The sequence below is a fragment of the Diorhabda carinulata genome, chromosome 5, assembly GCF_026250575.1.
Source record: "Diorhabda carinulata isolate Delta chromosome 5, icDioCari1.1, whole genome shotgun sequence".
Taxonomy (NCBI): Eukaryota; Metazoa; Arthropoda; class Insecta; order Coleoptera; family Chrysomelidae; genus Diorhabda; species Diorhabda carinulata.
This window is the reverse complement of record NC_079464.1, coordinates 21729212-21743254: the sequence shown is the minus strand read 5'-3', so window position 1 is coordinate 21743254 and position 14043 is coordinate 21729212. Positions and strand designations below refer to the sequence as shown.

The 14043-nt window shown below is 32.5% G+C and overlaps 1 protein-coding gene across 2 annotated transcripts in view; it reads right to left on the bottom strand.

The window, feature by feature from the left end:
* LOC130894372 (RNA-binding protein fusilli) overlaps positions 1-2511 on the bottom strand; it is a 187994-nt gene extending 185483 nt beyond the window's left edge. The window contains exon 1 of one of the 2 annotated variants that reach the window (XM_057801149.1): positions 1625-2511. In XM_057801149.1, coding sequence (XP_057657132.1) covers positions 1625-1774 — 150 coding nt within the window. In that variant the 5' untranslated portion in view covers positions 1775-2511. The remainder of the gene's footprint in view (positions 1-1624) is intronic. The other variant, XM_057801148.1, reaches the window with a different exon arrangement.
* Positions 2512-14043: the final 11532 nt, after the last annotated feature.

Sequence of the window (14043 nt, the reverse complement as noted above, 5' to 3'; positions counted from 1 at the left end):
AATTCAGATTTAACTACGTGGGTTGTATGAGAAGCTTTCTAGCTAACAAATAAGCAAGTAATTTTTTTCCATAATCATTTTTATTTTCCAGCACAGTCTCTTTTCAAGTTTAGAAATATTCTAACAATTCCAAATAATAGTTGCAATCTTTCTCCTCAAAATAAGCGTTTACATTTGCGATAAAGTCCTCGTCTGATGTGAATCTCTATCTGCAAGTGAAATTTTAGGGATAAGAACAAGAAGAAGACGCGAAGGGCTAGATCTGGTGAATACGATGGAAGGTTAATCAATTCGTAGTACAATTCTCATTGAAGTGTGAGGAGGTGCGTAATAATTTTCGACTATAATTTTAAAATTTTCAAATATAGTCGATGAACACAATTCCATGGCTATTACAAAAAACGCCAAAAGGTAGAAGATCCAGGTTTACTCTATAGCTATGAATCGACGCGGAAAATTCGACTTATTTGCTCAGTCCGTGTTAATGAGGCCTGGGAAACGTGCTTTTGGTTCTAAGTATGCAAACGCGTCACTAAACGCGCGGACAGCTCACAATTACGTAATTCTTCAATCAGTATAAAGCAAGTATATTCTTTCGATATGTCAATAGCCTCTTCTATCTCTCTAACCTCAATCCGAAGGTCGTCCAGTGCAATTTGAGTTGTCGCAATTTTTGGCCTTTCCGAACACTCATCAAGACTCTGATATTTCCTCGTTTATTAAGTTGAAATTTTTGTAACCGTTGGTGATATTCATACTAATCACTCTGATTAAACTACCACTACACCAACACTCACAATTTTCACTGTCTGACACGCGTTTCTATAACCAAGTTATCGTCTTCAGAGACTGAAGGTAAACAGTTTACTTCATCATAAATGATGGTGAGAATCTCTCAACGCATGCGTAAGTTTGTTTCCCAACTAATATTGATACGAGCTAACACCTTAAGGTTAAGACTTTTCCTTAGAAAACACTCGTATATCAACATTTATTTTTTGCTGCTTCGCACCTGTTTGGTCATATTTAAATGTATCAATTGTGAAGAAGTCGAATATTTCACTTTACATGATCGAACATAGAAGCTCTATTCATTATCATTATCATGAGCTCGTGTTGAACCAAACTCTTGTCAATCATAAAAAATGGAATCAACTGATTTAATATTAATTTCAATCCGTATTTTTAAATTATCCAAATGATTATAAATAACAAAAATTCCACTTCAGTAATTTATGAAACAATTTTGGTATCTATATGTTTTTTAGAATAATATTCCATAAAGTAATCAAAAAGTCATTACTAATTGTTTTTTTTTTATTATATAATTTTTCATAAACTCACATTATAATATTTAAATATATTTCAACATTTCTCATAATTATAAATTTCACCTGATTCAAATGATTTATCAAACACAAAAATTTTTTGTTGAAAATAATTTTAGAATTCAAAACTTTATCAGTAAAAAAAATTGATCCCCAACCATGATAACGATTATTTGTTTTTATGTGTAAATAAAATACAATGTGTGTTTGTCTCATTAGAATTATTCCAAATTTATTACATCAATATAAATTTATACGCTTCAATATGAATCAAAATTACAAATGAATGTACTCACCTTGTTCTGAATAACATCCACTATCACATAAATGAGAAGAACTATTTCTTGTTCGTCAGATCCCATCAAAGGACCCTGGAGACCCGCTGTAGTTACATACAAAACACATATGTAATGGGGACCGATCATATTTAATCCCTTGATACTCATCTGCAATTTTTCCAAAAAAAAATCGAACTAACACGGCATATTTACAAACCAATTATAAACAATCCGACATTTTGCCACGTGACACCTGTTTGATTCGGGCAAAAGCAGATTCCGTTATATTACTAGCGTTTCGGACTTTTTTACAAGTTTTTTTAGAGATAAAACGTACGAACAATGTGTTTTTTTTAGAATAATTTTATAAAGATCACAGATTATTTTTGTTAACTTAACCTTAGTTAGTATGTCAGTTACACTTAAATGCACAAGAAAGTTACAGTAGTAAACACATCACAATTAATTTAAATGAAAAAAGTTTTTATCGAATCAATTTTAAAGGAAATTGATGTTATATTATTATAGTAGTCTATTGGAATTCATAAAATATCAATAATTAGGTTGTCTGTAACTTTGTCAGAGAAAACACATTCACTTTACACATTTACACATTTGGAATAGATGTACGACACGAAAATAATATATTAACAGAACAAGTTGAAAACAATAACCGTCGTCACAAAAACGAGTTAAAATTTCATAAAAATTGTTTAGAAAACGTTCACAGTTCAGTTTCACAGCCTAACTAGTAAATTAAATTTATATATTTTCGAGTACATTCGTACAGGTATCTCTGTAGGCCGTTTCCCGTGTGCACGCCAAGAGACACCACAGACGTTTACCTGAACTACCGACCAATCAGAACAAGGTACGAGTACCATGTTCAGTCGCAAGGTAACTGTACCTGGTTTATTCTATAGTTAGTTATATAATTAAACTTCGGTTGCCGCATGTTGCCTATTTTTGTTCATTTCTTTTTAAGAGCCATTCATAAGAAAAGGCGTGATTTTCTTAATGCCAATTTTACTTAACAAAATATTCAATACCACTCATTTTGCCTCGATTACAAAGTGAATGCTGCTTAGAATATTTAAAATATAATATTAATTTACCCTTGTATGTTTTATTACGATAGCGATTTCTGCAAGTATGAGCTTATTGATTTTTAAAAATTAATTATTAAAATAGTTGAAAACATTAAAAATTTGAAAAATTAGTCAAATTTCTATTTCATATAGTTTTATTTGAAAGTATACAGTGAAGCACGAAAAATGATTAGTATTTTTTATTTACTTTTACAATAACATATGAAATTTTCATTTTATTTATTGTTGAAAATGATTTATACAGGGGTAAATTATGCTTGATATCTTGCTTCTTCAGAATAAAACAAACCAAAAAACAATTTACTTTAAAGGAAGACATCGTAAATTAATATTTGTAGTGTAGAATCAAACAGATTTTATAATAAAAAAAGTGGCGGCACTTACGATAGAAATTGAACGGCGTTAGAATCCAGTAGCGTCTCGTTAATGAATTCATTTGGGTGAGTGTAAATTAAAAATATTCACGATACGAACAGTAAGAGGGTTATTTAAAAAAACTTAGTTAAACTAAAAACCTAAAAGAAACTTAATCTTCTCTACGCTTTATTTTCATCAATATATTCAATTGTTTATAGTCTATTTTTATGATTCATAGAGTAATAAAATGATGAAACATTCTTTATCCATAGGTGTACCACTTGTTTAATAGTGCAGTGAACAACGGTAAAAATATGGTATCACATCAGAATTCCATCAACACGAATGGATTCGTTTGAAATTTTGGAATTAAGTTCTATTTACTTTTCACTTCAAAATCTACCCAATGCCAATATGTGCGATTTATTGTAAGGGGTGTAAACTACCTCTTATTGTCAAAATTCAATAAAATGAAAGCTACAGTGTTTAGAAAGTTAAAAAAATCATTTGTGGGATTTAAATGAAGAATGCATGATGTTTTAGGACACTATTTATGTTTTCAAACCTTAATCAATGTATTTGAACCCATCATATATATTCAAATGTATGTATAGAAAGAATCCTTTCACTAAAACAGATGGGTACCAGAGACATAGCGGTTTTTTCACCTTATGTATAAGCTTTAATTATACTCCAAAATTCATATGCTCTGAAATTTGAAAAAAATGCGTTAGTTTGTTTTAGGTATAGCTCTCTCAATGTTTGAGCTTGGTAGTCGATTCAAAAATCATTTTGTAGGAAAATTTATAATTTATTAACTAAAGTACCTTTATTTTTTAATGGGAAACGTTTAAAGAGCTCCAAAGCACGCTACTGCGAACTTTAAAAGGCTATACCTCGGTTAATTCTTAAGTTGAGAAAAAAATGAAAAAAAATCAAAATCTGCAATTTAAAAAACCCAAATTTTTTGTTCTGTAGTAGTTTTAACGTATCTTTCATATTTTCGAAGTTATTTTTAATGGAAGTCAATTTAAAAAAAAATAAAAAATGCTTTCTCCATTTTAAACATAACTCTTTTCAGTATCAAGCTCTCTACACCATTCAATTAAAGTGTTATTAAAATTTTTAACATTCTATTACAATTAGGGTGGCAGTATCAAGGATAGGAATGTCGTGTTTTCCATGAAATGAAGGGATTTTATATTATTTTCGTCATAACTACTTTATTTTATATATTGCAAAGTCTTATTATATATAGAATTGTCAAAGTTCTTTAAGGAAGAATTGATACATTTTTTTCGTAAAATTTACCGTTTTCCACTTATTCAATTTTCAATTTTTCAAAATCTTCGCTTAACTGAATAAGTATAGACCTAATACCCAAAACAAAAACATTCATTTTATTTTTACAAGCTAGATTCAACCTCCTTACAGTTTATCCGCTTTTGAGTTATTTGTGAAAAACACGACTCTACAAAAAAATTTTCGTTCTTTGTCCTAAAGTTTATACTATTATTTTCCAGTTAGTTATGCACAAAAACGAAAAGAAAATACCTTTTTTCGGTTTAAAGTTTGCTTTTGTGATAGTTATAATAATAATACTCATTTTTCAATTTTTTCATAAATTTTAATTGATTTTAATATTTTTAAAAAGACCGCGCGGTGAGAGTGGGGTATTAACGTTTACACTGTGCCGCTAGATGGCACCCGAGTGATAAACAACCATCGGGTGTTATTTACAAGCCCAGAATAACTTAAAATGTCGTCACGAAAGTGCAAATACGATGCTGATGCATTTTGTTTTATATGTGGTCAATTTATTAAAGTTCGAGACGTGAAATATGAACTAAAGACATCTCACGTTCTCTGTGAAGCCTATGAAGCATATTTTGACTGTCCTGTACGGAATCAAGATAAGCCATGGGCTCCACATGTTGCTTGTAGTTATTGTAAAAGGTGTTTGGAAGGTAAGCAATTTTTATTTAATTAAGCGATGAATCCAAAATAATAGACATATTAATTTTTATTTTTATATTTTTAGGTTGGTATCGAGGTGAGAAAAGGTCTATGAAATTTGCAATACCAAGGATTTGGCGAGAACCAAAAGACCATATTACTGACTGCTACTTTTGTATGGTGAATCCGAGTAAAAGACGTAGAGGTAAAAATGCAAAACCTATTGAATATCCTGACCTCGAATCTTCTTCTGCTCCAATTGTTCACGACCTGACACGACCAGTACCTGAGCCATCAAAAAAATTATCGCAGAAAAGTAGCTCATCTTTTAGTTCTTATAAAAGTAATTCCGATAAGGAGTTTTTGCCTACACCTGAACAACCAAAACACTATCTCATTACTTCAGAAGATTTTAACGATCTAATTAGAGATTTAAATTTGCCAAAAAATAAAGCAGAGCTTCTAGGCTCTCGGTTAAAACAGTGGAATTTGCTTGATGATGTTAAGATCACGGATCAGCGGACTAGGCATGAAATGTTTGCAACGTTTTTAACGAAGGAAGATGGACTTTGTTTTTGTAATGACATTAAAGGTATGTTTGAAGCAATTGGCATACCCTGTGTCCCTAGCGAATGGCGTTTATTCATTGACAGCTCTACAAAAAGTTTAAAAGCAGTTCTATTGCACAACGGAAATAAATTTCCGTCTCTTCCAATTGCTCACTCAGTACATCTTAAAGAAAATTATGAAAGTGTCAAAATTTTGCTTGAATCTGTAAACTATCGTGAGTATAACTGGGAGCTGATTGGAGATTTTAAAATAGTGGGATTTTTAATGGGGCTACAGGGTGGATATACAAAGTATCCGTGTTATTTGTGCTTGTGGGATAGCAGAGCGGATTCTAAACACTATATTCAACGGTCATGGCCTGTAAGAACAGAATTGTGTGTTGGAAAACAGAACGTCAAATTTGAGCCGATTGTTGAAGCGGAAAAGGTGTTAATGCCGCCTTTGCACATTAAGTTAGGGTTGATGAAACAATTTGTTAAAAAACTGGATGAAACTTCAGAAGCTTTTGGATACTTAAAAAATTTTTTTCTGAAGTTATCGGAAGCAAAGGTTAAAGCTGGGGTTTTTGTTGGTCCGCAAATAAGACAGATTTTCGCCGATGAAAAATTTCCAACGTTGCTGAATCGTACTCAAAAAGCAAGTTGGAACAGTTTTAAAGCAGTAGTTTCTGGATTTTTAGGAAATAATAAAGCTGAAAACTACGAAAAATTGGTTGAGGATATGCTTACAAATTTTAAGGCCATGGGCTGCAGGATGTCATTAAAAGTACATATGCTGCATGCTCATTTGGATAAATTTAAAAACAATATGGGAGCCTATTCCGAAGAGCAAGGAGAACGTTTCCATCAGGACATCATGAATTTTGAACAACGCTATCAAGGCCAATACAATGAAAACATGATAGGCGACTATATTTGGGGTTTATTGAGAGAAAGTAGCTATGAACATAAAAGAAAAAGTAAAAGTGTGCACTTTTAAGTTATTTTCCACTTTTCTGTAATCTAATTTGATAGTAAAACTTAATAAAAATAATAAAAATTTTTATTTCAATAGTTTTATTTTCGATCAAAAATTAAAATCCGAGATTTTTAAAAATTTCGTTCAATCAGTCTTCTAAGCACAAAAGCAAAGTTTTTCATGCCATATATTTTTTTTCCGTCTTATTACGACCTAAACTACCGAAATTTAATGCTTTGCAATCAAAGTCAAATTTCATGTTGACCCGTGAAATCGATCAAATATATGCTTTTTTGTAACAAAAACTCAAAATTTTAATCACGAATAAGTCAAAAAGTATTGATTTGTGGAAAAAACTCTATAGTGTAATTTGTGCTTAAAATGTTTTTTCTACCGATTTCTATGGTTAGTTTTAACAAAAAATGACCATCTCCTAGGTATTCACCCCCAGAGTAAAAGCACATATCAGTATATTATAGACTGATTTTTAAGGTATTTACTATCTACTGTTGAAATTTCAAGCAAATCGTTGCGTCTTGATGGGAATCTGAGGTAAAAACAGTTAATCACTGGACTATAAGCAGACAGATGAAATATTTTTCCAAGTAATACGTCGAGTATTTTCGTATGAAATAACATTTTTATAAAAATAATTGATATATCGGATGTACACTTATATTTACCCAATTAACCTGCTTTTAACTTCCGAACAGCTTAATGTGGAAAAGTGCTATTTTTTCTAAAATGATCCATTTTTCCACGAGGTATGAGGAGCGTTAAGTCATACTGGTTATATAAGTATAGTATTTTAATCATAATTTTGATATAAAAACTCAACAATATAAGAAGAGCTACTTCTTACAAATCCTAATCCGAATCAGAAGACAACTTCTACATTTTCACTTCTTCCTTAATCGTATGATTAACTGCCTTTTCCCAGTTTTCAAACTTCCCATTATTTATAGCCTCCAAAGATAACTGTTCTCGTTTGAAAATAATTATTTCTTCTCAAAACTTTTCCCTTTTTCTGAATTGGAAGTTTTTGGCTGAATCAGATCAGATCAATCGGGTTTAGTTCGCAATGATATGTTGGAGATCTAGCCACCGTCATTTCACGACTTTCAACAATTTCATATCATTTCAATTTTTTACAACTGAAAGACAAATAATACACTTCTTATTTCACAAGTTGGAATATTCTTTGAATTAAGCTCATTCTGTAAATCTCTTTTTGGCTACTTAGTTGTGGGCAATTTTTTTATAGTCTCGAGTGATAACTTATATTATTTATCCATTACTATTATACACTTCTAAGGAAGAAGATCTATCGCTTGTTCGAACGATTCATTAAAAAACATCAGCATTCATGTCCTTATGGTAGTTATCGGAACGAGTAGATTTAAAAGTCAATACACCACCTTCAACATAACCGTTTGAACTCCCAATGTGTACTATTATAAGTCTGCGCCTCTTATTATCAGTGTGTGAAAAGCAGTAGATAAATTAAATGAAAAAGCCTGTCTTCGACTTGTAACAGTTGTATCTTTCCAAAATTTATGTGTTGTTTGTCCTTCATTGATCCATGTTTCAACTAACTAAAATATATTTCTTCTTTGATTTATCATTTCTTTTATAGTCCTCAAGTTAATCCTCCATAATAAAAAATCGTTTCTTTCTCTGAAAATAGTTTTCATAGTGTGCTTCGATTCAGTTCAGGGTATCCCATATTTATAGATTTTCTGGCGGTTTTTGTTCATTTCTTGTACACCATTAGGTTGTCTGCAGACATATATTGAGTTATATTTACTGGCTCCATCGTTCATAACATCGTCTATGATTATGTTGGATACCATTGGACACAGTATTGCGTCTTATCTTAGTCATTCCTTCCTTGCAGTGGCGGCTCTTGGTGAAAAGTTTTAGGTGTTCTGCAATGCTTTCAAAAAACTTACCTTGTAGATATTTTGTTGTTTTAGTAAAATTTTTATTGCTTTCAGCGACTTCCGCACTGGAATAATCAATTGTTGTAAAAAATTTTAGATGCTCTGCAATGTTTCCAAAAAACTCACCTTGTAGAAGTTTTTTTGTCTTAGTAAAGGTTCCATTGCTTTCATCGACTTCTGCGCTCGAATGATGAATTACGGTAACTGTTGTCACACAAGAAAAATATGAACTACCAATCACTATACTATCTTTACTATACGTTACAACTTACTTTATTGTTTTTGCAGAAAATTTGCAATGTTACAATGTAAAAAGTGTCCTGAGCAGAAATTCAACACTTCCATCAACTTAACCATGTTGAGAGATTGTTCTCCAAACTTTCGGGACTAACTTAGAGTTGCATCTAGTTCAGCCGAAAACTTCCAATTCAGATGTAATACAATTAATAATTTTCAAGAATACATACCTATTTTCCGTAAATTCAACCAATTAGTTGGATCTAATTTAGTGCCTCAATCTCATTGTATGTCGCATGACGTTCTTGCAAAATCAGTTTAGGCACATCATCGAGGTTTTTTCGCACAACAACCGATTTTTGACGACTTTCACGAGATTCAACCTGTAGCGAAGTTCGACCACGATTGAATTCGGAAGATCAGCGAAACACAGTGTTTTGAGATGGTGCTTCATCATCAAAAGTCTAAACAAGTTGATCGGAATACTGTTGTTGGTTTTAACCACATCGAATATCGTTCAGGATTTAATTCCAATTATCTCAAAACAACCCACGTATGTATGTATTTGACAGCGAAACGAAGGAGAAATATTTGAAATTGATATCTGAAGCACTGAATATTTCATACAAACGCGTTCATCATTTAGTACACGTGAATTGTGACATGAGAAAAATTGCTGCACAATGGATCCCCAAATGTTTGCATGTTTATCAAAAGCGTGCACGGGTAGAAGCATCGCGTTCGATCTGTGCTCGATTTGAAAACGATGTAGATTTCTTGAACCGAATTGTTACTATGGATGAGACTTGGATACATTTCTACGATCCAGAAACAAAGCAACAATCGATGGAATGGTGACACTCTGGTTCTCCAAGACCTAAGAAGATTCGTGTCCAAAAATATGCTGGAAAAGTTTTTGCTTCAGTTTTTCGAGATTACCTTGGAGTAATCATGATTGATTTTTTGGATAAGGGTAGAACAATAAGTGGAAATTACTATTCGACATTACTGACCACTTTACGGGAAAAAATTAAAAAGAAAAGACGCGGAAAGCTATCCAAAGGTGCTTGGTTTTTCCAGGACAACGCCTCTGCACACAAATCTTATGTTGCCATGTAAAAAATTCGTTATTCAGGGTTTGAATTACTATAGCACCCCCCTTATTCACCAGATTTGGCTCCTCAACTGAAAAAAAGTTTAAAAGGTTGGAAATTTTCTGCCAGCGACGAAGTAATAAAAGCTGTGGAGGTCTGGTTTGAAGAGCAAGAAGGAACATTTTTTTGAAAGAACCGTTGCAGGTTCGCTTTGTTGAATGTATCCAATTAAGAGGAGAATATGTTGATTAATAAAATATTTTGATATTGAAATTTTGTTTGGTTCTATAGTAGGCTAAGAAGTTTTCAATATATCCTCGTAGTTTATAGTAAAGGTTGTCCAAGAATATTTACCATTGAAAGTTAAGTTTTACTAAAGTGAATTATTTGATTCTATATGACTTTAACACATTCGAAGAGATCATGCGTATTTTGAGAAGCTCACAAAGGATTAATTTATGAATGGTTTGAAAAAAAGTCACTTATTCATTTAAAAGTCGTACATTTATTTTCGAGATATGTACACTGTGGCACATTATTATTGTATGAATGGTCTAGGTTGGATTAGGTATGTAGACGCAACCTTGTTCCACAATGGTCGTGGTTCACTCGAAAACCTGAGCTCCATTGTGTTCGTTCCATTGATCCTTGACAAAGTCCTTCTGGATATCATGCAATCACTTCTGTTTTACCATATATCCTGATGTATGACTCGTGCCAATCGAAACTTTCAGCAATTTCATCGGTAGTAACTCTGTTACTAACCTCTAACCACCTCGTCCCACCTTTAGCAAACCTATCTGACTTGAACTTCCCTTCTATTTCATATTGTTCAGGTACCCAGAAGAGCCATATTTCACGACAGCTCATGCCTGGTTGTCTATATGGTTTCTCATGTTTCTGTTTGATTCACCACTTGCCTTTCTCTATTGCGTAGATGGCCGCTTATTAAGTCTAGTTTTTAGTCTTTAGACTTTTTTGAAAACCACCAGTTCTTGTTCCAAATTTTGTTAACGAGCCATATGTGAAGATTGAGATTTTTTTATCCTTTATTAACACGTTGACTGCCAACTACGAGATAACTCGTAGATTGCTTTCTTTTCTAAGAAAATAAATAATTCATGATTTTGTTGAATTTCTGTCCACAAATTATCATTCGCATTTGATGTTGTTGCTTGGAAATCTTCAGATTAGGAATCAACTTCATCTTCATTATCACTTGAATTCTTAGAAGGTTCATAATCGCTACTGTCGTTACCATCCTCGCCAAAAATTCCGTCTAATTCGGAATCACTCAGATTGGCGTAGAACTCAATTTCATTTTGAGTTAGTGGTCTTTTCTTATCCATATTGGATTTTTGATAATTTAATTATAACAATAATTATAAAACAAAACACTCAAGAGAGACGCGAATGTAATAAATTCGACAATATCTGAGATACTACTGACGAATATCGACGCGTATATATGATTTAGCTTTAGAGAAGCGACATGTTGAATCGTGTCTGTGCGTGTCTGTGTACGAATTAACTCGTAGTTGGCTTCCGCGAGATTTATGATACAGAAGCCAACTACTAGATAATTCGTAACATCTTTTTTTAAAAAACACATTTTTCATGCTTTTTATGCACTAGAAATTGAGTTTTTAATAATTTAATGTAATTAAATAAAATTGTCATTTTAAACGGAAGTCCTGAACCTTGCCGTGGCAATCAACGTGTTAAGGAATTTTCATCCCATTTTTCACTTGTAGGAATGGATCTTTTCTACAAGTCCAGGTAGTTTTCGTACTTATTTAACCATTTCTTCCAGGATAATTGTATGCTCATAATTTTTTTTGCCTTTTAAAGTTAATCCCTCTCGTGATGGTATAGTGGAATAGCGTTCAAAAAATACAATATCAATTATATGGTATTTAATACTATTCATACGTATTAAAAAATTTACTACTATGCATAGATTTTTAGAAGATACTGTAAAAAATAAAATGTAATTATATAAAGAGATGCTAGATATGTTATCAACGTAAGTTTGAAATAAATATTTTCAAATTGTATATCGACATTATCAACAACATATTTTTTCATGCACTTATATTTCTTTTTCTTCCATATTTCTACTTTCTATTTGCTCGTATACTCAATATTGGTCATAAAGTCATATAAGTCATAAAAATCGTGTATTTCAATCACCTGCCCGTTTTTTTAACGGGCAATTGTAGTCAGTGGTAGCTTCGGATGGTGAATTTAACGAAAGTGGGACCAGATCAAATTCCCTATTGGTGGTGAATTCGACAGTAAACATTCGGACGTGGATTATCGTGGTGGGAGACAATATGGTTCTTTTTGCGTGGTGTTGATTTATTTATTCATGTTGACATCTCAGTAGAGTTGAAGCAGATAGACGACGCTACTGACGCATTGCCGTTTCGCTTACGGTTTACCTTTATCAACTTTAGAGACGATAATACCCTTTCTGTTCTCCCGTCCGATCTCTGCTTGATAAAAGATTAACAAAAAATATATGTGTACATTCATACTCAGTAACGAACGACTGTTACGGATAATATGAATATATATATTTTTCATTTCATTATACACGAAGATGGTCCCAACAAAGAAAACACAAAAATTCTGGAAAAAAATATATTTATTTTAGCTACATACACTTTTCCCAGCAATTTTCAATAAGTTCGATAGACTTTTCTATAAAAAGAATCGTCAAACTCCTAAAAATAGCAGTGTTGGCAAATCTTTCATCACCGAGCTATTTTTTCAGGTCTAGGAACAGAAAATAATCCGTGGGGGGGGCTAAATCTGGCGAATAGAGTGCATGAGATAGAAATTCAAACTTTAATTAATCAATTTTGACCAATGCAATAACGGATTTGTGAGCTGCTACATTGTCTTGATGAAACAACACTTTCTTCTTAGCCAATGCGGCCGTTTTGCTTGATTTTTTTCGCTCAAACGTTGCAATAAGTTCGCATTATATTCGTTGTTGATAGTTTTTCAAGATAGTCAATCGAAATTATCTTATGCGCATCCCAAAAAACCGACGCCATGATCTTGCCTGCAGATGGTATGGTCTTTGCCTTCTTTGGAGTCGGTTCTCCCTTTTCAGTCCATTGTTTTGATTGTTCTTTCGTTTCGGGTGTGAAGTGATTGAGCCACGTTTCATCTCGAGTTATGAAACGACGCAAAAATTCGGCTTTATTTCTATGAAACATTACCAAACACTCGTTGAGAACATCTTCACGACGTTATTTTTGTTCTATTGTGAGTACCCATCTTTCGTACAGCGTTCTCACGTCCAAATTTTTAGTTAACATGCGATTTACCGCACTTTTGGAAATGCCTAGTATGTCTGCTAGATAGCGCACTTTCAGTCGACAATCATCCAGTGCCGCTCTGTGGATTTTCTTCAACATTTCTGTCGTCACTTCATTTGATCAACAACTGCCATGCTGGTCTTCTTAGGTCATAAGGCCTCGTTTGAACTCAGCTATTCAATACACATCTTTTGCAACTAGTGCGAAACTATTGGAGCTTGGATGACCACATGCCCCATGCAGCCCTAATCTGGCAGCATCTGATTACCATTTATTTAGAAGTTTGCAGTTGAATGGTCAAACTTTCACAAATGACGATGACCTTCAATAGCATCTGGTTCAGTTTTTTGTTGATAAGGACCAGAAATTTCATGAGCGCGGAATCATGAAGATGGAAGAAAGATGGCACAAAGTCATCGACCAAAATGGAGAGTATATAATTGATTGAAAACAATTCTTTGTGAAAAAAATTGTTTTATTTTATACTACAAAACCGAAATTATTTTATCGCCAATCCTAATAATAATAATAATAATATTTTCATTTACAAACTTTTAGGTTTTTTGGCTCACTTGTATTCATAGCAATGTTTTTTCTCAAAATGATAGTATTATAACATTGTAATGATGTGCTATCTGTTCAACTGAATTCTGCCTAGTATTTATTTACTATTATATAAATATGTTGTTTCCACTGAATAACATCTGAGTTTGCATTTCTTCTTAGGGTATATTCTGTGGTTTACCCTATGTCTTTACTTTTTCGACTATACTACCATAATCAGCATCTACTATGAAAGACTAATTGTGACGAGATTTACACCAAAAAATAATTTTTGAGGCATTTTAAATAAAGTGTGTTTTTCAATATTTCTTATCCAAT